The sequence below is a fragment of the Marmota marmota genome, unplaced genomic scaffold, assembly GCF_001458135.2.
Source record: "Marmota marmota marmota unplaced genomic scaffold, marMar, whole genome shotgun sequence".
Classification (NCBI taxonomy): domain Eukaryota; kingdom Metazoa; phylum Chordata; class Mammalia; order Rodentia; family Sciuridae; genus Marmota; species Marmota marmota.
This window is the reverse complement of record NW_026007025.1, coordinates 89,289-112,549: the sequence shown is the minus strand read 5'-3', so window position 1 is coordinate 112,549 and position 23,261 is coordinate 89,289. Positions and strand designations below refer to the sequence as shown.

The following is a 23,261-nucleotide window of genomic DNA, read 5'->3' as shown; positions in this document are numbered from 1 at the left end:
AAGGTAGCAGAATACAACAGTTACTAATAGGGCATTATGTAAAAATGTGGATGTGTAACCGATGTGATTCTGCAATCTGTATTTGGGGTAAAATTGGGAGTTCATAACCAAGTTGAATCTAATGTATGAAATATGATATGTCAAGAGCTTTGTAATGTTTTGAACAACCAATAAAAAAAATAAAGTTGTATGGTAATTTTAGGTGCTGGTGATTGAACTCAGAGCAGTGTGCATGTGAGGCAATCACTCTTCCAACAGAGATATATCCCAGCCCCTATTTTGACAAATTTTAATGTGAAACAATATGATATAATGTAGGTTAAATATAAAGAATTCATCAAAATGTTGTTTTCTTTTATTGGCACCAAACTCATACTAAGTAAAAGAATAGATGTCATCATTATAGAATTATTTCTAGAGTTAATAGGCAAGAACAATTATTATATTACTTACTTTCTATGTTCCTACAAGTGGTAGCTGGCCTTGAATGAGTGGTATATTCCAGAATTTACAAATATTTGGACATATTCTATGAAGTGATATTTTAAGCAGATATGTTGACTTTTCAGTCTGCTTTAATTTTCCAAACAACTTGATTCTGACCCTTCTCCTATACTTGTGTCTCAACTCCACCTTTGATCCCTCTAATCCCATTTAGTTAATGAAAGACTGTGTGTGGAGAAGGCAACTTCCACTCTGAGCTGGCTCATGCTAGCCCTAATAAATGATTTTTATTTCCACTTCTATTGGTGAAATTGGCAACATCATCAAATTTGGATGGAGTTGAACTATAAAGGAGTGTGTAGGGTTCTGTTAACTATTGCTGCATAACACACCAGGACCTGAAATATTTAAAGGTTAAAAACAATTATTGTTTTTTTTTTCTGTGGGTAAGAAGTTACCCACAGAAGTGTTGTGAGTCAGAGTTGACTCTGCCTCAGACTTGTCTGGGACCTTGGATGTGATTAATTCAATAGATGTCATGGAATAGGTGGGAGCTGACAAGGCCTTTTTCTCTATTTCTCTGTATCCTTCTTCAATTGCTTCATCTGTTCCTTCAGCAGGGAAGCTTAAGGTCAGATTTTTTTTTTCATGAAAACAACAGATCAAGGTAAAAATTGCCAGTTATCTCAAAGATAGAACCATGATCAGAATTAACATAACTTCTACCACACGCCATTTGCCAAAACAGTTGCAAGCCCACTTAACTTCATGGGAAGAGAAAATTGTTAGCACTGCTAAAGAAAAAGCATCAGAGATTTTGTGGACACCCTTAATCTACCACATTCCCACTTTTGACTGCTAAAAATTCACATTGTCGCCATATGCAAACTTCACTTACTACCTCTACCTAAAATCCTAAATTCTCATCTCATTATAGCATCAACTCAAAGTTCAGTGTTTTGTTTTGTTCTCATCTAAATTGAGCCCATAACAGTCACATAGCCATTGTAAATCTCGTTGTGGACATTTTTCTTACTCTGTCTTCCATATTGCAGGAGGGTATAATTGAAATTGATAATACCCAAACAATTCTTTTTTAACATAATTTAGGGATTCTTTGGGGGTTTTAGTCAGTTAGAAAAATACCATATCCACAAGTATCCTTAAGACAGCCTCTCTATAGCTTAGACTGAGAGTCAGAATATTATGGAACAACACCTTTAAAATTCCCATCTGTCTATCTTTATGTCCGTGTCATGCTGTTTTATTCACTGCAGTTTCATTATATATTTCAAAATCAGCATGTATGATGCCTTCAGCTTTGTTCTTCTTTTTGAAGATCTGGGTCTTCTCAGAAGATGATATACAATCAATCAACAAATATATGAAAAAATGTTGAACATCTCTAGCAATTCGAGAAATGCAAATCAAAACTACTCTAAGATTTCATCTTACTCCAGTCTGAATGGCAGTTATTGAGAATACAAACAATAAGTGTTGGCAAGGATGTGGGGGTAAATGACACTCATACATTGCTAGTGGGTGGGACTGCAAATTGGTGTAGCCAATATGGAAAGCAGTATGGAGATTCCTTGAAAAACTGGGAATGGAACCACCATTCAACCCAGCTATCCCATTTCTGCATTTATACCCAAAGGACTTAAAAACAGCATACTACAGGGACACAGCCACATCAGTATTTATAGCAGCACAATTCACAGTAGCTAAACTGTGGAATCAACCTAAATGCCCTTCAGTTGATGAATGGATAAAAAAAATGTGATATATATACAAAATGGAATATTATTTATCATTAAAAGAGAATAAAATCATGGCATTTGCAGGTAAATGGATGGAGTTAGAGAATATAATGCTAAGTGAAGTTAGCCAATCCCAAAAACCAAATGCAGAATGTTTTCTCTGACATAAGAATGCTGATTCATAATGGGGTTTTGGGGGGGTATCATGGGAGGATTAGATGAACTCTGGATAGAGCAAAGGGGAGGGAGGGGAAGGAAAGGGGACTGGGGGTAGGAAAGAGGGTGGAATGAGATGGACATCATTACCCTAAGTACATGTATGAAGACATGAATGGTGTGACTCTACTTTGTGTACAACCAGAGGTATGAAAAAAATTGTGCTCTTTATATATAATATGAATTGTAATGCATTCTGCTATCATATATAACAAATTAGAATTAAAAAAAAAGATCTGGGTCTTTTAGGCAACTCATAAATTTTAGGATTATTTTTTCTAATTGTAGAAAAAAAAATGCCACTGAGATTTTGATAGGGAGTTCCTTGAATCTGTAGATTGCTTTGAGGAATGTATACATTTTAACTATAATAATTATCCCAATCCTTATTTTAATGCTTTTTATTAATTATGATAGTACAGCATAAAGTCAGACATAGACCAATGGAACAAAAATGAGTACAGAAATAAAACCACATACAATTAATATACATGGGAGTCAAAAACACATACAGGGAAAATGACAATTTCTTCAATAAATGGTGTTGGAACAACTGAATATCCATGTGCCAAAAAAATAAAATTGGATCCTTATTGTAGGCCACACACATATAGGCACACAAATCAGCTCAAAATGGAATAAAGATGTAATCTGAAGACCTGAAAAAGTAAAATGCTTAGAAAAAAAATGAGGAAACTTTTGGCACTATTATTGGCAATGATTTCTCAATTTGACATCAAAAGTTCAGAAAAACAAAGCAAATATAGATACATAGAACCAAGACAAAGTAAAAAGCTTCTGTTCAGCAAAGGAAAGAGTTAGTAAAATGAAAAAAAAATCTATGAAATTAGACAAAATATTTGCAAAACTCTGTCTCAATAAGAGGCTAATATTCAAAATACAAAAGAATCTTCTACAAGTCAATATTAAGGAAAAAATCAATTTAAGAAATGGCAGAGGATCAAAACAGTTGTTTTCTCAAAAGAAGAGACACAAATGACCAACATGTATATTTAAAAAATGCTCAACATCACTTATCATCAGGGGAATGCAAATTAAAAGCACAATGAGATATCATCATACACCTGTTAGAGAGGCTTTTAAATTTCTATGCTTTCATTAGTGTATTAAAGTTACACATAATAATTGGTTTCATTTTGATGTAATCATACATGCCTGGTATTTAATTTACTCTATTTCAGTCACCAGTGCCTCTTTCCTCTCCCCTATTCTTCCCCATTGCCTTTCCTCTACTCTACTAGTCTTCCTTTAGCTCATTTATTTATTTTTAACTGGTGCTTTGTAGATATACTTATAGGTGGAATTTACTGCAGTATTTTATACATACACATAGTATATTTTGTCAAATTCATTATATATTTTCTTCCCTTTCCTGTCCTTTCTTCCTTCCCCTCAATCTCATTTTTCTGGTGCACTGATCTTCCTTCTGTGTTTATGTTACTCACCCCCTCCCAACTTCTTACTTTGCTGTAGCTCTTGCATGTCAGAAAAAATATTCAACTCTTGGTTTTCCAAGTCTGGCTTTTTCACTTAGCATGATATTTTCCAGTTGTATCCATTTACCAGCAAATGCCATAATTTCAATTTTCTTTATGGTTGAATAAAAATTCTTCTTTGTGCTTTGTGTTTGAGTAAATACAAATATATATGGTTATATATGATATATAGAGATCTATATACAAATATATATAGATATATAATAAATATATAATAGAATATGTATGTATGTATATATATATATAATGGGACAGGATAGGAAACGGGAGAAAATGTATAATGAATGTGACAAAATATACTACATGTATGTATAAAATAGCACAGTAAATTCCACCTATATGTATATCTACAAAGTACCAATTAAAAATAAATAAATGAGCTAAAGGAAGACTAGTAGAGTAGGGGAAAGGGAATGGGGAAGAATAAAGGGAGAGGAAAGGGGGCACCAGGGACAGAAATATATATCTGTATATGATTATATATTATAATATATTTAACAAATATATCTATATAAAATCATATTTTCTTAATTCATTCATCTTCCATTCATCTATTGACAGACATCTGGACTGGTTTCATATCTTGGCTATTGTGAGTTTCACTGCTATAAACATTAATGTGGTTGCATCATTGTCATATGCTGTCATATGCTGTCAAAGTTATTTTAGATACATACCAAGGAGTAGGATACCTGGGTCATATGGTGGTTTCATTCCTAGTTTGAGGCTTTAATCTCCATACTGCTTTCCAGAGTGATTGTACTAATCTGCAGTACTACCAAAAATTATGCGTATGCCATTTTTACCTCATATATGAAGCAACAAAAAATCCTTAATTGCCTACTTGCAAACTATCCTTCAAATGTGCAAGTAAAAAATTCAAAAATGTTAAAATGAGAGACAAAAAAAGTACACAGATCAGAAATTTAGACATGTATCATAAGGAATGAGATCATGGAAGAAGGGATTATGTGAAGGTAAATGAAAAACTTTTATTCTCTTCTTCATTGAACTAACAACATTTTATTCAAAATAACAATAGTACAAGGTTTTCAATCATGTATGCTTATAAATGTATCATGTGTGTTGTTGTTGTTGTTGTTGTTGGAGGAGGAGGAGGAGGAGGAGGAGGAGGAAGAGACTGCAGAACCCCTCCATCAGAAATAGAAAGATTCAGCAGTCAGAAAATCAGTAAGGACAAGAGTGAATATCATAACACCATCAATCAATTGGATAAAACTGACAGCTGTAGACTACTTTACCCAAACACCAGAGTATGTATTCTTCTCAAACTCACATGGAGCATTCCACAAGTAGCCCATATTCTGAACCCTAACATACATCATAATAAATTTAAAAGAATGCAAATCATCCAATATCTGCTCTCAGACTATAATGAAATTTAGCTACAAATCAATAACAGAAAGATAACTGAAATATGTCTACATTTTGGGGTGAAATAAACATAGCAAACTTACTTTAGAAAACAGAACACTTATTGCTTATATATACATGCCAACTAACAAAGGAAATAATATGATGACTCAAATTTGCTTTAAAATAACAGAGGCAGTATAGGGAGTAGTGGGAGGAAATACAAATGAAAGAACATTTTTGGCATGTTTGAAATTTAATTAAAATTCATAGCCAACATTATCCTTATATACCCTGTCTAGTGTATATTAGTCAGGATTCTCTAGAGAAATAGAATCAACAAGAGGTATGATTATTAAAAGGAGATTTATTAGATTGTCTTATACAACCACAAGCTGGATAGTCCACAATGGCTGACTGGAGAGTTGAAGGAACCAGTCCAAGAGACTGAAGCCTCAGAACAAGATGAATCAACCCTCATCTGAGACTGAAGGCTTTGGAAACTCCCTGAAGAATCACTGGAAGAATCCTCTTTAGAAGAATAAAGGAGTGAGAGTTTGATATCCTCAGGTGATGGCAGCAGCAATCAAGAACCCATTCAAGAAGAATAAAGCTTGCATCTGCTGCTGCTTCCTTGTTCTTCCAATTTTTATTCCACCCAAGCCATCATCCTATTGGATGGTGCTGCCCATGCTTAGGGAGGGTCTCCATTTCAGTTCACTATCCCACATGCCAATCATTCCTAGACAACCCTCAATGATACACCCAGAAGCCTCTTAATCTTTGACATCTCTTAATCCAGTCAAGTTGACAATTCAAATTAACCATTTCAACTAGACATTCATGAATTATGTCTTATAACATCTATGAACACCCTCATTTCACTGTGATCATTCCCTAGATTTCTTAATAGCTTAAAATAGTTGTGAGAAGTGCTGGGGTATAATATTGGACAAATTATATCATTATAGTGTGTTCATGTGCAAATATGTAACAACAAATACCATCAAAATTTACAACTATAATATACCAATTTAAAAACTGAGGCATGAGCAATATCATACATGTGGAAATGTCTTCTCTACACGAGACAGTGAAATCTGGTTTGCCTGGAGCATGAGTGACAGATCTAGAATTTAGTCCCAAGTTATCTAAAAGCTATTATTCAGTGGCAGAGATATTTTCTACAGACAGACCCTCTTAACATTCCTTGGTCTCATTTTTAACAGAAAAATTTCGTCTGACTTTCATTATTTCCCAGGAAAGTCTGTGAGCTGCTAAATATGATTAAATAAATAATGATCAGCTTACCTTAGGCAAAATGAATTATGTTGTTTGCAACTAAGAGCACACCAAGAAAATTCACACTCCTTCTCAACAGCACACTCTTCATTTTATTTACACACACAGTAGATGGGGCCTCATTAATTTTTAGCATAAACATAAGTTTATTGAACTTGGAACATCTAATAACAATAGCTCTGTCTTATCTGAGAAATTGTATCTCTAGGAAAAGCTTTTGTTGAATCACTGGTCTGCTTCTCGGAGTGCCCTTGTGATGAGTGATTGATTGCCTTTGTCTTAAAAGTGGTCAAATGAAGATATGAAACTGGATGGTGAAGGAGACTGGTCCTACAGCTAAAATCTCTAGCCATGTCCTGTTAGCTTTATCCTCACCATTGTCACTTTTTTTCCTATCTTTGTGCCTCATAGATTGAAAAGATGCCCCTTATTATACAGATGGTCCCTGACTTGCAAGGGTCTGATTTGTGATCTTTTTAACTTTATGATGGTGAAAAAATACACCCATACAACCATGCTGTTTTTCAGCTTCAGTGCAGTACTTAGTAAATTACATGCTACATTCAGCACTTTATTACAAAGTAAGTCTGTGATACATGATTTTGTCCAACTGTAAGCAATATAAGGGTTCTGGGCACATTTAAAATATGCTACTCTGACATCACAGCTGTGTATGAAATGTATTTTATTTACACTATTTTCAACTTGAGATGGGTCTATCAAGATGTAACCCCAACATTGGTCAAGGGGCATTAGTTCATTGTAGGTGGAATATCACTAGACACCTGCCATGTGACAGGCCATATCCTCTTGAAGGAGTTAAAAATACACCCTGGCAGATTGACTACTTATAGTTAAAGTCACTTGAAAAACAGCAGATATAAAAAGATAATTCTTACCCTTATAATATACTACATCCTATCTATAGTACCAACCTCTGGACTTCCTTTGTATGAGAAAAAAATAAGCTTTTAAATATTTAAAACTCAACAGCTAAATATGATTTCTAGCTGACTTCAACAAATGATATACTATAGAGCCATTAGTTAAAACGCTGAATATTGGTGAGAAAGGGAGAAGATGAAAGGGGTTGAAACAAAAGTTCTCATTTAGATAGAATTAAGTTTGAGATGCATCTGATGTCTAAGAATAGATGACAAAATAGGCAACACGAATATTTGAATGTATATGTTTAAAAGAAGGCAACCCAAAATATGCACATTAAATAGAGTGGTTTCTATTAAAGGCTATAAAATGTTATAACCATATTCCAACATTCAAGTTTTTCTGACTTAAGGAGGCAGGGTATGACCAGAGGTAGGCTGTGAGTTTTAAGTAATCTTTCCGATTTTACTCCCAAATCATCATCAATATTATGCTTCTGTTTAATTTGAGATTTTACTCCTTGACACCATCCACAGGCAATTTTCTCAATGGAAAATTCTTCCATATTTGCCACAAATGAGTAACTGTGGGAACTGGGTCTCAAAGGCTAAGAAAGACTCACTCTACAGTCAAACCCCTTCTGATCCCAACAGAGACAAAGCTGGATAATGCTCAGTTTTCAAACTGCATCATCTCCACCTTCATACATGGTCTCAGCAACATAGGCAAATGGCCTGGCTTCTCGCCTGTTCCACTGGTCCACCAGCAGCACTGGATAAAATGAATATTTCTAAGGTCATCACTCATGAGGTGGAGATTTAGGGAAGCCAGTAGGTAAGTGTCAAATATGGTATTTGACAGAATAATGGACTCATATTTCATAATAGAACATAGAGAACATAGAAGGTGCAAGTGAAAGGACATTTTATTTATGTGTCTGTTTCCAAAGTAGTATGTAAGCCAGACCTGCTTTAAATATATATATATATAAATTACATGGTAAAATTGCTCCTGTAGAAATATCTACTAGGAAGTTTCATATGTAGATACACATATAATATGTTCATATATATATATATATATATATATATATATATATGCACATCTAGAGATAAGGAAAGAAGTTGCAATTAAAAACATAATGGGAGTTATTTGTTTATAGATATTTAAAGCATGAAACTAGATGACAGAGGTCTTTATTTGGTCGCTTAATAAGACAATGCAGTTGATTCTTCTCTATTTCGTCTTTTTTTTTTGCATGTGTTTATGTGATGCTGGGGATGCATTATGCACCTCATACATAATGCATGTTATGCATTTTTTTAATTAAAAAGAGGAAGTAATTAAAAAGAAGAAGATAAACCAGCCAAGGAGATTGAAGAGGAATCATCAATGATATTAGTGGAAACCCATAAGAGTATTGTGTGTGTTCTGAAAATTACAAAGAAAGTGTTTGAAATGGGCTGGGGGTGAAGCTCAATGGTAGAGCACTTGTCCAACATGTATGAGGTGCATAATGCATCCCCAGCATCACACAAATCCATGCCAAAAAAAAAAAAGATGAAATAGAGAAGAATCGACTGCATTAAGTCTTATTAAGAGACCAAATAAAGACTGACCATTGAATTTTGATATTAACAGAGTGATTTCACGGAATGATAATTTCAAAAGTTTTACAGGGTTCATGAGAATATGGAAAATAAAACAATTGGAAAGTAATGAGTGCAGGAAATAATTAGGGTTTTGATGTATTTTTTTTAAGTCACAGAAAAGTGTAGCAACAGCTGTTGAGGTCTGGAGGATACCTCAGGGTTTTCAGATTGGTCCATCAGAGGATGAAATATAAGAGATGGATGCATAGGATCTCACAACTCAGATGCTGAAATATTACTCAGCCTCAATACTGAACCACACCTGCCCTGAGATCCAATGTGAACAATATATGTTCTGTATGAATTAGCCAAAGGTGAACATAGAATTAGAGTATTCAAGCAAAATCATCAAGATGAGCCAATCTAGAAAGAAATGTGAAAGCATGAGAGGGACAGAACTGTCTGGGCTGAAGGAAGTATTGTTCTTAAGAGATCAAAGAGTAAGACTTCATCTTGCGTGAGAAAAAGAAATCTTCCAATTCTCAATAAAATCGGAAGGAAAATAAAAAGAGATGGAAAAGAGTGATAAAGTTATGGTTGATAGAGTGCCCTACATTTTTTCTACATTTTTATCGATGTGTAGTGGTTGTACAAAATTATGGGGTGTGTTGCTACATATTTATGCATACACACAATATAACAATATAATTTGGCCAATATCAGAATGCCCTACATTCTTTTAAAGTTTTTTATTATAATTTGTTATATATGACAACAGGATAGAATACCCTACATTTTTAATTCTGCTCAGCTGACTAACCCCACCAGCATCACTGGATGTTAGAAACACAAATTCTCACATCTCACCTCAGGCCTACTAAAACAGAGTCTCTAAGATGGAACCATATATCCTTGACTTAACTAGGTTTCCATGTGATTCTTAAATATGTAAAAGTTTTAGATGCTCTGCTCTTATATAGTCAAAAATGCCCTGGAAAAAGAGGGGAAAGACAATGTCCCTTTATCCTAAAGCACTTGTCCTTTGGAACACCTAAAGGTTGCTACAAACAAGGAGGCAATAAATATATAAATGGAAAAAGAAAACTGTGTCTGTCATGAGATCCATCATAAGCCTTCAATCACAGATGCTTCATTTTAAAAGAATATGATAGTCACATCTTAATGAATCTTGTCTTCAGTTATAATTATTTCCAATTGTCATAACTTTACCTATTTATTTGCCGAGTATGATCTAAAGGACACTTTCTCTCCCACATATACATGTGAATTAGACAATCTCATTGTTAGAGAACAATGAACAGTAATGCTTGAGAGAAACTATGTGTTTAATTCTTTGACTGCTACTATAAATAACGTTTAAAAATAAAATATGGTTCTGACTCTCAAGGAATTTATAATTTAATTGAGATGAGAAAATTTATGTCAGAGAAACTGGAAAGCTTATTCGGATACTATCCAATTAAGGACTATGTCATTCTACCTATATATTTAAGAAGACACAAGATAATGAAGGATAGAATATTCAAGGATAGCTTCATGGTGGGGAGGGAGGTAAAATTATAACTAGCCATGAATAATATTGGATGAGATAGGAAAAACACTAAGAATAAAACTAGGGTTAAAGCCAACAGGATTAAGTGTAAGAGGTTAGAAATGATAATATTAGTGGAACTATAGGTGATCAGCTAAAGAGAAAGGAAATTGGTGAAGAATGTGAAGTCTTGGTTGGTAGGTATGAGAACCATATGTAGAAGTTATTGATGGGCACAGATGGGCACATATGGTCAATAAGAAATAAGAAGGCTAGAGGCATTTAAGCAATGAAAAATCAGGCCAAACATAGAAAGTTTTATAATTTCTGTGAAATGCTTGCAGCATGAATCATAGTAATTAGAAAATATGAAGTCAGGGGAGCCAGTTAAACTTCTAATGAAATAAGCTGGGAGTGAGTTCATGAGCCAAAGTTAGAAGGTTTACAAAAGGTGATAAACGACTGAAGTGAAAAACATTTTTTTAAGAAAAATATGCAAAACACTCAATTTGGACTTGAGAGAAATGAAAAAATTAGATAAACCAATGATTCCAACCCATGCTACTGGGACAATACCTGAAGAAAAGGAGTTTTATTCTTGAAATATTGAAATGGAAAGGAACTACTTGTGCAGTACATTGTATTGTCCTCTCCTGCCTTTCATCTCCATCAATTACCTTATATATTTTGTGACAAATACTTCCTGTCAAGCACAGGGAGTACCTTAGAGAGGAAAACTAAATGCACTTTCTGCCACAATGTACCTCAGTGCCTTGTGAAGGAAACTGATGTTAACTAAAAATCCTAAATGTTTAAAGAAAATAAGTATGACAGCATCCACTATATTACAACTGTGGTAATCTATAAAGGTATGATGTCAGGATATATAGGGTAGATGTGACGATCAAAAAATCAAAATTCTGTAACAAAGACACCAATTGAACTGAGATTGCAAGGATAAGTACTGTGGTTTGAATGTGATTTGTTACCTCTGAAAGTAATATTGCAGTTTAATTTTCATTGTGAGATATTAAGAGGGTAGAAATTAGTCTAAGTGTGATATTTAGAAATGGGCCTTTGGGAAGGTCTTTAGGACAAGATAAGGTCGTTAAGGTGCAGCTCCCATAATTGAATACTGGTGGCTTTATAAGAAAAGAACAGAAAACACAGACACTCTCTCTTTCTATGTGATGCTCTATACCACCTTAGGACTCCACCAGCAAGAAGGCTGTCAAGGGATGCGATTGCTCAACCAGAACTGTAAGCCTGAATAAACCCCCTTTTTATAACTTTGTCTGTGGTGTTGTGTTATTAGAAACATAAAGCAGACTAATATAGAAAATTGGTACTAATAAGGAAGGCTGTTGCTAGTAAAGAATACTTTAAAATGTGGAAGTGGCTTTGGAAATGGGTAATGGGCACAGGTGGGAAGAATTTGGAAGAGCAGGCTATAAAATGGATAAATTCTGATGAGGGTTTAGAAAAATACATGAAGATTGGGAAGAGCTTGAACATTTTACAGGTGGGATAGGTGGTTATGATCAAAACACTGATGCAAATGAGTGGTTTTCTATTGGAAATTAAAGTAAAGGCCACACTTGCTACATACCACAGGGGTTTATGAAAGGTTTTAAAGTGATGAACTGGGATAGCTGGTGAAGAAAATATATAAACAACATTATAAAATCCAGTCATGGTTTTTCTTGGTAACTTTTAACTGTATACAACAAGATTCAGCAGCAATAGTATGACCTGAAGGCAGACTCAGGCACATAATTAAATGGAAAGGAAAGCCAAAACCTAAGAAAAATTCAAAATCTGACCATGGAAAGAAAGAAGAAAAAACATGCAACCCAAGAGCCACTTTCTAAAGAAATTAGCATGGATAAAAGAGGGCCAAGTGCCAAAATCTTCAGGACAAGGGGAAAAGGCCTACAAGGCATCTCCCATCACAGGCCATCAGAGGTAGCAGAGCTCTTCATGGTCTCACTACCCAGGGCCAACTTGGAATTTGGCTCCCTGCTTTCTGGTGAAGCACATCACAGCTGCTCCAGCCATGGTTCCAGCAGGTTTACCACAACAATGATGAGGTCATAGCCACTTCCACTGAGAGTTCAAAGGAAAGTCTAGGAGGCCAGACAGAGGCCTGATACAGGGGCAGAGCTGCACAGAACCCCCTGGGACAATGACTAATGAAGCTGTGGGAACAGAACCCCCAAGACCTCAGAACTGTAGCCTGAGAGAACTGCAATCATGAGGTTCCAAACCAAAAGTGCTAAAGTATGGGATAAGCCCAACAAAGCCATGGAGGTGGGGCTTCTTGAGGTCTTGTGAGGCCCAGCCCTAGTCCCACTGTGTGCAAGATGCCAGAAATGGCACTTTAAGAGTGAATGTCTATCTTCCTGGGTTTTGAACTCATTTTGGGTTGGTTACTCCTTATACTTACCTATTCTTCCATTTTGGAATGGAATGTTTACCCTATGCCCACTACTGAATATTGGAAGTAAATAACTTGTTTTGATTTTATAAGCTCATAGTTGGTAGAAGTTAGCCATAGTATCAAATGAGACCCTAGACTTTGAAGTTTTGAATTAATTCTAGAAGGAGTTAAAGACTTTGGACTGTTTGGATGGAATCATTGTATTTTGTATGAGAGAATGAGTCTAGGGGAACAGGATGGAATACTATGGTTTGAATATGGTTTGCCACCACCCAAACTCCAAAGAACAATTCATTTAAGATATGAATTCTCAGTGTGAGGTAGTAAGAGAGTGGAAACTTGACCTGACTATGGTGTATAGGGGTGGGACTTTGGGAGATCCTTAGGATTAGAAAACGTCATTAAGGTAGAGCCCCTATGATTGAATACTTTTGGTATTATACAAAGAAAGAGAATAGAAAACACACACACACATACACACACACACACAGGTCTTTCTATAAGATGCTCTGCACAAACTTGGGGCGCTGCCAGAAAAACCAGACACAGCCCCTCAGACTTGGCCCAGAACTTTCAGCCAAAATAATCCTTTTTTAAATAACTTACTCAGTCTAAGGTATTGTGTTATTACCAACAGAAGACAAATAAATATAATGAGTAGAAGCTAAGAGTGGAGGGAAGCAAAAGGTATGCTTGAGGGAGTGCAGCACAGCCACTGTGGCTACAGAACAGAAAATGGGTGGACTGCAGTGCAATGTACCTCAAAACCAGATACATTGAGGAGGACTGGGAATAAAGTGCAAAGATAGATCCTTTGTTCAGTGTACAAGGCCTTGGATTTGATCCTCAGTACTACTAAAAAAATTAAATAAAAGCCACTGAGATTTGTAAGACATGATAAAGATTGTGCATTTTTCATAAAAGCAATGGTTCTGTGGTTGCCTATCTAAACAAAATAACATAGTTGTATTTTCTTTTTTGAAAAGATGATTCTGTCTGCATTGTGAACAACACATTAGATGGGGAAAGAATGGGCATGGTACACCAGATGGAAGGCTGGTAATATTCTAGTCAATCAACCAAAGCATGAACCAGAATAGTTACCATGTAGATAGGAACATTTATTGAGCTGCAACTATGTGCCAAGCACTGAGCTAAATACAGAGATGCAGCTTTTGCCTTCAAAGAAATCATGGTAAAAAACAGAATCACAAACAAGTGGTTATAATATCACATAATACAAAGTTTAATCCACACAGAACTTTTACACTTATAGAATGCTAGGGAAACTCTGTTCCCCTCACTCCATTGTCTTTGTGCCTCCTCAGTTGGTTGTCCTTTCTGAATTCCAACTCTTGTCTCTCCCATTGATATTTTAGTTTTCAAGCCTCAGTTGGAGTAAGAGAGACACATTGACAGAAGACAGAATCCAGGTTACTGCACATTTGTGTCTGCAAGGAGTGGATCCTCTTCACACCAAATCCTTCTTGAAGCACAATAAGGGCCAGAATGAACTGCAGCAAGACTCCTGACTTTGTCCTCTCAGGGATGTCCAGTGATCCGGAAAACCAGCAGTTCCTCTTTTGTCTCTTTATGGCTCTCTATTTGTTGGGCCTCCTTGGGAACTCACTCCTTCTGCTGGCCATTGGCACTGACATTCACCTCCACACTCCCATGTACTTCTTCCTCAGCCAGCTCTCCCTGGTGGATCTCTGCTTCACCACTACCATAGCCCCTAAAATTCTAGAAGATTTGTGGACCCACAATGGATCCATCTCTTTCTCTGGGTGTCTGACCCAATTATACTTCTTTGCTGTTTTTGCTGACATGGACAACCTACTCTTAGCGATCATGGCCATTGACCGCTATGATGCTGTTTGCTATCCACTGCATTACCCACTTGTCATGAGACCTTCCAGATGTGGGGTGCTTGTAGGAATATCATGGGGGGTAGCCAACTTGGTCTCTCTAGTCCATATCTTGTTGCTATCCCAGCTATCTTTCCATGTTAATCAAGAGATTCCTCACTTTTTTTGTGATTTTGGCCCTCTATTATGGCTTTATTGCTCTGATGCCCAACTCAATGAGGACCTGACAATGGCTCTGACTGGGGTTTTGGGAATCAGTGCTCTCTTCTGTGTTATAAGTTCCTATGCCCGTATTTTCCATGCTGTGGCCAGAGTTCCATCAGCACAGGGGAAAAGGAAAGCTCTGGCTACATGCAGCTCCCACCTCTCCATGGTCATCCTCTTCCACAGCACAGTATTTGCCACCTACCTGAAGCCCCCATCAACTTCTCACTCCTCTGGGGAGCTGGTTGCTGCTGTCATGTATACCCTGGTAACTCCCACTCTAAACCTGAGAAAGAAGGATGTAAAGAGTTCATTGAAAAGGATCCTGGGCATGGAGAGTTCTAAGGATTATGGATCATCCCAATAACCATGCACTTTTAGAAAAATTACTCCCTATTTCACTACCACAGTAACAAAGAGAGTTGGTCAAAATCATGGCTGTGCTAGAGCATTATATGATCCACTGAAAATAATACTGGATTGAATTGGCTGTTCGTTAAATAGCTTTTGATTATACATTCACATCACTACAACATTTGATAACAACCATGAGCATTTCTCTCTGGGGTTTAATATTGAAGATCCTCCCCATCACCTTGCTATAGTCAAAGTCATCTTTGCTGTCATCAAAAAAGATAATTGATGTCATCAGTACCATCATCAATAATAAGAGAAAGGAAACTGGGCCAATGCAGTTTTCCCCCTTTAGTCCTCCCTTTTCAGAATGTTTTATATATCCATGTGTTTATGCAATGTTTGAGACTTTCTGATTAGTTTCTGATTCTATGGCTGAGAATTGGAAGACAGCTAAAAGCAGGAGGACTTTTTTGAAAACACTTCTTTTTTTGTAATAGAATAAATGAATATTTCTTACATATGTTTGTGTTTTTTAAGTTTTAAGTGAAAACAATAAAATAGTTCATTGCTCTATGAATGAACTGATCTTTCAAATACAGACTGACAATGGGTGAGGTGGGTGATATCTTTGCATTATAAAAACAGTACACACTATTTTTTTAGTCATTATTATGTTTTTGGCCTGTGTTCCTTTATACACCATATACATTATATCAAAAAGCAGACTATGTGCTCTGTTAATTTGTATCATCCACTGTATTTCATGTTATTGTACATTATGAATTATGTGATCAGTTGAAACACTTAATGATTAATTCTATGTGGGTGAATAACTTGATACAGGGGTATATATAACTTTGCCTTAAGAAGAATATTTCTGAAGTTCTCAGACTGCATTCTCTTTTTCACGTTCACATCTTAGTCTAGATTTTCTTCCTGGGCCATCTAGAAGCTAATACCTTCTTTTCAATTCTAATCTAATGACTTGCCAGAGCAGGTGTTCAAAAATTATTTTCAAGCAAATAATGATTGAATGGATAATCCAAGCTGATATATCCTCTGGCTAATTTTAAGAAATTATTTAAAGATCAATGGAGAAATTTGAATATGTCTTGTGTATTAGATGATATTAAGGAAATATTGATAATTTTGTTAAGTACTCTAATGGCCTGGTGGGCATGGATTTTTAATGTCTGTATCAGGAAAGGAATATATATACTAAATACATGTGGAATATATATGTGCACAACATATTTACCCAGCATCTGGAATTTGTTTCTTTCCTTCCCATTGATAAGACAAAATGTATTACTTTACTTCTACTTTTATTTGTGTGGTGCTATTTTCTAGCAAAACAAACGAGCAAAAAGGAGCTGTAGGGAATTCAAACAAAATTAGCCAAATGTTTATGTTGAAGCCAGATAGCAAATTGGGACTCATTGTGCCATTCTCTCTATTTTTGTATACATTTTAAATCTTCTACGATTAAAAAATTTAAAAATAAATAAGTAAAATGAATTCATCTTTAAATATTTTTGAATATACATATCCTTAGACCTAGCAATTTATGTCCAAAAACATTTATTATAGAAAAACCTGAATGTTCACAATGTACACATAATAAAAGAACTAATTACAACTAAAACATTCCTACCAATAGAAGATTATTTAAGAAAATTATGGTTAGCCATACAATGAAGCCCCAAAGAATGAAGAAGTAGATATTTTTTAATATAGGAAGTTGTTCATGACATATTGCTCAATGGAAAACCAGATTTCAAGCTCTATGATACATAAATAAGTAGAAAGAAATTTTGAAATATCATCTAGCAATAATATAGTTAATATTTCTAAATTTGTTTTGATATTACTGTTTTGCTTCTCTATTTTCATTTTTCTTGTTATTATTTTACCTATATATATTTATGGGGTACAATGTGATAATTCAATTCATATATTCATATTCAATACATATATAGCATATACTATGGGTAATGATCAAATCAGGGTAATATTTATGGCATATTTAATAAAAAACTAAAAGAAGTTTAAATAAGTTTTTAAACTAACATTTGAAAAGTACTGCTCTGCATCTTCTTTTTTGGTGTATTTTGGTTTAACTACAGGAGAGCCAAAGGGGAAGGTTGGAATAGAACAGTTATTCCTTTCCAGCCAATTCTGGAGACTTCTCAGTGGAGACGTCCAAAGTCCAAAATAAAATCTTCACTACCCTCTTTCTTCAACCAACTGTTTCCATTTTTTTAACTTGAAGAAGCCTTTGTAGTGCCTGATGAACCTCCTTGTTCCTGAGGATGTAGATGACAGGATTGAAGATGGGAGTGACCACAGTATAGAGCAAGGCAAAGACCTTGGAGAGGAGCTGGGAGTGGACAGCTGAGGGCACGATATACAAGACCATGAGAGTTCCATAGAAGGTGGACACTATAGCAAGGTGGGAGGAGCATGTGGAAAAAGCCTTTCTCCTGCTGGCCCCAGCAGGAACTCTCAGCACAGTCACCAAAATGTGAGCATAGGATGTCAGAATCAGTCCAAATGGAACAGTGAGGAAGACTACAGAGAGAACAAACGTTGTCACCTGGGCTACTCTGGGATATGAGCAAGCCAGGACCACCAAAGGCATGAAGTCACAGTAAAAGTGATCGATGCTCTTGGAGCCACAGAACCTCAGCTGGGCCATCAGGACCACAACCAATCCATCTACCATGAAGCCAGACAGCCAGGCTGTGACCACAAGCCCCATGCACCGTCTAGGCCCCATCAGGAGCAGATAGCGGAGTGGGTAGCAGATTGCCAAGAAGCGATCATACGCCATAACAGCCAGTAGGAAGCATTCTGCTGTGGCTAGAGAACCAAAGATGAAGAACTGGATCAAGCAATCAGTCACAGAGATGGCTGCCTCCTGCAGGAAGCCCTCCAGCATTTTCGGCACCACTGTGGATGTATAGAGGATCTCCAGGAAGGACAGATTAGCCAGAAAGAAGTACATGGGCGTGTGCAGCCTCTGGGAGCTAATCACCACCACAATGATCAGCATATTCCCTATGACAATGAAGGCATAGACAACAGTGAACACAATAAAGAAAAGGAAATGCAGCTCAGGGATGTCATAGAAGCCAAGGAGGACAAATTCAGCAATAGTTTGGTTTTCTAAGGAGGCAATTTCCATGTGGATCATCCAGGTTTCTATTTGGCAGTAATTGGAGAAATTTTAGTGCATCTCTAGGAGAAATTGTTGTGCATCTCTATTTCTTCTATAGCAAACATAAGATTCATAGGACTAAAACAAAAAGGGTGAAAATGAGTCTTCAAATGAGAATTACTTTGAAAAAGTCTTTGTCTATTCCCTGTTCAGTTCTTACTCATTCTCCAGATCTCTTTCTTCTCTGCCTTCCTTAATTGTGCCTGTTCAAGGTTCAAGAGAATTTAACACAATTTTAGTCTTTCAAGACCCTTTGACCTACTAATTCCACCTGCTACTATACAGTAAATTCTAGCAGCCAAATCTGTATAATCAGTCATGGTTTCCTTCATCTGCCCCAGTGTAATTTCCTCCAAATGTCTGGTAGACATATTCCCCAACAACAGACCCTTTTATCCTCCACAGCTATAGCCAGCATTTTTATGAGTGGCTTTAAAGTTCTATGTGAATCCCATGGTCACTGTCTCATAGTCATCTTTAGTTCAACACCCTTTTTTTCTTCTCCTTCTCCAATCAGTGAAATTTCATCAACTATTCCCTGGGAAATTTATATATATTTCTCCCTCTCTTCCTACTCTTAAGGGAGGCCGATGATCTACTGTGTAGTCATCTAATCTCTGTTTATGACTCTCTCTTACCAAAATAACTTTCTTGAGCTACTAGCTTCATTCTTTCAATACTGTGCAAGAGTTAATAGTAAAAATGTGATAGATGATTATGAGAGGGAAGTATGGGTGCAGAGAGAAAACAAACCCCAACCAAGGCTGTGGGGCAAAGGGTATAGAAATCAAGGTCAGGGAAGGCTTCCTGAAGAATGCAACTTATAGGGTGTTTTGAAGCCAGGTAAGAGAGAACCAGGCAAAAGGTAGGGAACTGGGCAAGATACCCCCAGTAGGAGAGCATATATGAAAGTCAGGAGGCATAATTGAGCATGGCATTTTTTAAGATATTAAAAATTAATCTGTGTTCCATTAGAGCGGATTTTTGGATACTATCCAAGATGATGTGTGCTTTTTACTAAAGACAATGAAAATATGTTGTATAATTCAGAGCATAGGAGAATAATATAGGAAAAAATAGAGCTAATCATATATGTTCACATATATAAAATTTATGTGTTGATTTCTGTATCATGAGATTCATAAACATATTATATTTATCATCATATAAAATGTAAGTTCTTTAATGCAAACAACATAGAATGGCAATTACATAAGAGGTGGGAAAATGAATGACTCAGGGCCAAAGGCATTGGGAGACTTCTCACTACATGTTATTTTAAGGCAAGGAATCCCATTTTCCACTCCCCTGCTCACTTTAAAATTCTCAAAGACCAGCTTAAATTTCATCTCCCCAAGAAGCCTCCTTCACTAAAGGAGCCCTTTATTTCTTGAGTAATCAAGTACTAAGTATCTGGTCTGTAGAAGATATTACACTAGTTTCCAAGGATACCAGGTCAAATAAATTGAGTCCATGACCTTAAGAAGTTTATAATCTTATGTAACATCATCAGATAATGGCAATACACTGAAAGAAAGTTAGGGAATTCAACCCGAAAGAAATCTTCCGGGAGGAAGTGAAGCTAGACTAACTCTCCATTACTCTGGAAAATGGAAATAATGGAGATGAGAGCATTCCAGGTAAAAAGAAAACCATGAGTAGGCACTGAGGCCAAAAAAAAAAAGCAGAAAGTGAAGAGGAAAAGAGGTGTGGGAGGGTTAAGTATCCAGTATTAATTAAACTTGTCTCTGAGGGAGCATTAGGATGCAGGTGAATAACAAGAGAGAAGGGCCAGCATCAGCAGCTGTATCCTAGAGGCAACAAGGTACACCTGAAGGCTTTTAAACAGTAGAGTGGAATGGCTCAGCCTATATTTAGATCAGAGGCTAAATCCCAGGTAGCAAGAAGGAAAGAAAAGATGTCCCCATCCAACTGATACTTGGTGTGAAATGCATGTTGCCTTGAATTCTTTATTCATTATTTTATTGTATGCACTTTTCTTTCCCAAAATATTACAAATTTATTTAGGATAGGAACTAGAATTTTGTATCTACTACAGTATGCAACAAGTAGAAAGTTCTTTATAGACCATAAAATCCACAGGTTCTGTTACCATTCTCCAACTCTTACCTCTAAGAAGCTATTCCCTTACCTTCTGTTCCCATTTTAATTTCCTTGTGATATGAATTTAGCACTCCTCTGGGATCTCCTTTGACTCCTAGATTATTTTATCTGGTCCACATCCAATCTGCCATTTGGGTTATTTATCCGTTATCCTTCACAGAAGAGAAGTGAGTATACAAATCAGGCTAGAACACTTTCAGCAACAAAAAGCTCACCACCACCACTCCCCCAGTGTCATCATGGATCACACCAACTTTTGGCAATTTGTTTCTAAAGTGAGCCAGGTTTTGCTTTCCTAGAGTTTCCTCTCATTTATGCTCTAGTTCATAAAGAAAATTCCTTTTTTGTGACAGCCCTTTAGTTCCATGAAATTTGTAAGAGGTGGTATAGAAGAAAGGGTAGTAAGGACAAATGAAAATTTCACAATTATTTTTTGTAAATCTGACCTGTGCCTATTCCAATCTACTTGATGACTTTGCTCAAAAGAATCCTTTATCGTCACTCTCATTCCAATCATTCTGGACAGTCTATTTCAAGAAATGCAGAATTAGGACAATAGCAAGTCGGGAAATAAAAATAAGACATTTCATTAACTTCTAAATGCAAAAGTAAAGAGAGTAGGAAATTGAAGTCATCTATCCAGGATGACAATCCATAGGACATCACAAAGACTACAGTCTTGAATATCTTACCCTTCAACCAATATCAAAAGAGAAAAATTTGTAATATCTCCAGGCACCACTTACCTTCATAAGCCATTGAACAAGGTTAAACAATAATGATTTGTTGTTAAAAAAAACAGCTTAAAGGAATAAAAGTAAAGAAAAAACTTGAAATATAAATTTTATGGACAGTGTGTTAGTCATGGCTGGGATCAAAATACCTTAAAAGAACAACTTAGAGGGTGAAAAATTTATTTGGGGCTCATGATTGCAGAACAATGATCAGTTAGTTCCATTGTTCTGGGTAGAACACTATGGCAGAAGGGTGTAGCAGAGGAAAGTTTCCCAGCTGAAAGAAACCAGGGGGGCTGGGGGGAGCGAGCAAGCTTGAGTGTACAGGGACAAAATAAATACCTCACTTCTTTTTTTTTTCCCCCTGTTGCTGTGGGTATATACGTAACTGCATGACCAATGTAATTCTGCAAGCTATACACTCAGAAAAATGAGAAATTATATCCAATCTGATTCAAATGTATGATATGTCAAGATCATTGTACTGTCATGTGTAACTAATTAAAACAAATTAAAAAATAAAGAAAAAAAAATTAAAATCTCAAAGGCATGCCCCAGTGACCTTCTTTCTCTAGCCACACTCCACTTGCCTACAGTTACCACCCAGTAAAGTAGTCTTTACAAACGGATTAATCCACTGAATTAGGTTATAAGCTTCATAATCTAATAATTTCACCTCTGAACATTCCTCAATTCCACACATAAGCTTTCAAAGGACACCTCACATCCAAACTATTATAGACAACTTAGGGTATGAAGAAATTTTTCAAATGAGGCCAAAGTAGTAAAACCCACTTGCACAAGAGCTAGTCATCCTCAAACAAACAAACAAACAAACAAATCCTTATACTTTCTATCTCCAAATTGGACTCCTAATTCAAATGTGTGTGTGTGTGTGTGTGTGTGTGTGTGTTCATAGTCTGTGAACAATGTATATGGATATATGGCTGTATTCATCTCCATAGCCATATTGTTCTTTGAAGTGTGTAAAAGTTCCTCCATATGAATATTATTCTCATGTAAGAAACAAGCATCATCCTGAATTTTTAGAACACCATATTTCCAGCCCTATTGTTCAAAGTGTTGGGAGTGGAGAGGAGGACAAAGTAGAAGGTAGTGAGATGTGAGGACTATAAAGAAACAGGAAACACATAGCAACAGCAGGGTGGATGAAAGGCCTTTGTTCCTTAAAAACAGAATGGGGTCAAGCAATAGCATAAGCTACTGAGTTGTGAAATGACAAGGAATGAAGCTGAACTTGAAAAATTCAAAACATGCAGGAAAAGTTTGAAATCTAGGTGAATTTTAATGGGTGGAATGGTGGCATACACCTGTAATCCCAGCAACTTGGGAGGCTGAGACAGGAGGATCACAAATTTGAGGCCAGCCTCAGTGATTTAGCAAGGCCCTAAGGAATTTAGCAAGAACCTGTCTCAAAATAAAAAGGGCTGGGAATGTGATTCGGGTTCAAACCCAGTAATCTTCCCCCCCCAAAAAAAAAACGTATTTCATCACAATAACTGGTAAGAAAATGAGAATAGTGCAAAATATCTGTCTATTCCAATTGTAAACAAGCCTAGATAAATCCACAGCCTTCATCCAACCCAGATTTCAAGAGCCTTCAGTTAAAACTATCACTATTTCTGGAAGAGAAATTTAAATAATATTCCAG

At 36.2% G+C, this 23,261-nt stretch overlaps 2 protein-coding genes across 2 annotated transcripts; one reads left to right on the top strand and one right to left on the bottom strand.

The window, feature by feature from the left end:
* Positions 1 to 14,570: 14,570 nt before the first annotated feature.
* Positions 14,571 to 15,521, top strand: LOC107133656 (olfactory receptor 24-like). Its single transcript, XM_015475916.2, has one exon. The coding sequence runs from the start codon at positions 14,592 to 14,594 to the stop codon at positions 15,519 to 15,521; it is 930 nt and encodes a 309-aa protein (XP_015331402.1). The 5' UTR covers positions 14,571 to 14,591.
* A 2,229-nt stretch (positions 15,522 to 17,750) lies between these two features.
* LOC107133655 (olfactory receptor 11A1-like) lies at positions 17,751 to 18,698 on the bottom strand. Its single transcript, XM_015475915.1, has one exon. It carries the CDS (start codon positions 18,696 to 18,698, stop codon positions 17,751 to 17,753), a length of 948 nt encoding a protein of 315 aa, XP_015331401.1.
* Between the last annotated feature and the right edge of the window lie 4,563 nt (positions 18,699 to 23,261).

What these genes read in the sequence shown, in the direction of transcription:
- LOC107133656 (XM_015475916.2), top strand. Translation starts at nt 14,592, where the DNA reads ATGAACTGCAGCAAGACTCCTGACTTTGTCCTCTCAGGGATGTCCAGT.
- LOC107133655 (XM_015475915.1), bottom strand. Translation starts at nt 18,698, where the DNA reads ATGGAAATTGCCTCCTTAGAAAACCAAACTATTGCTGAATTTGTCCTC.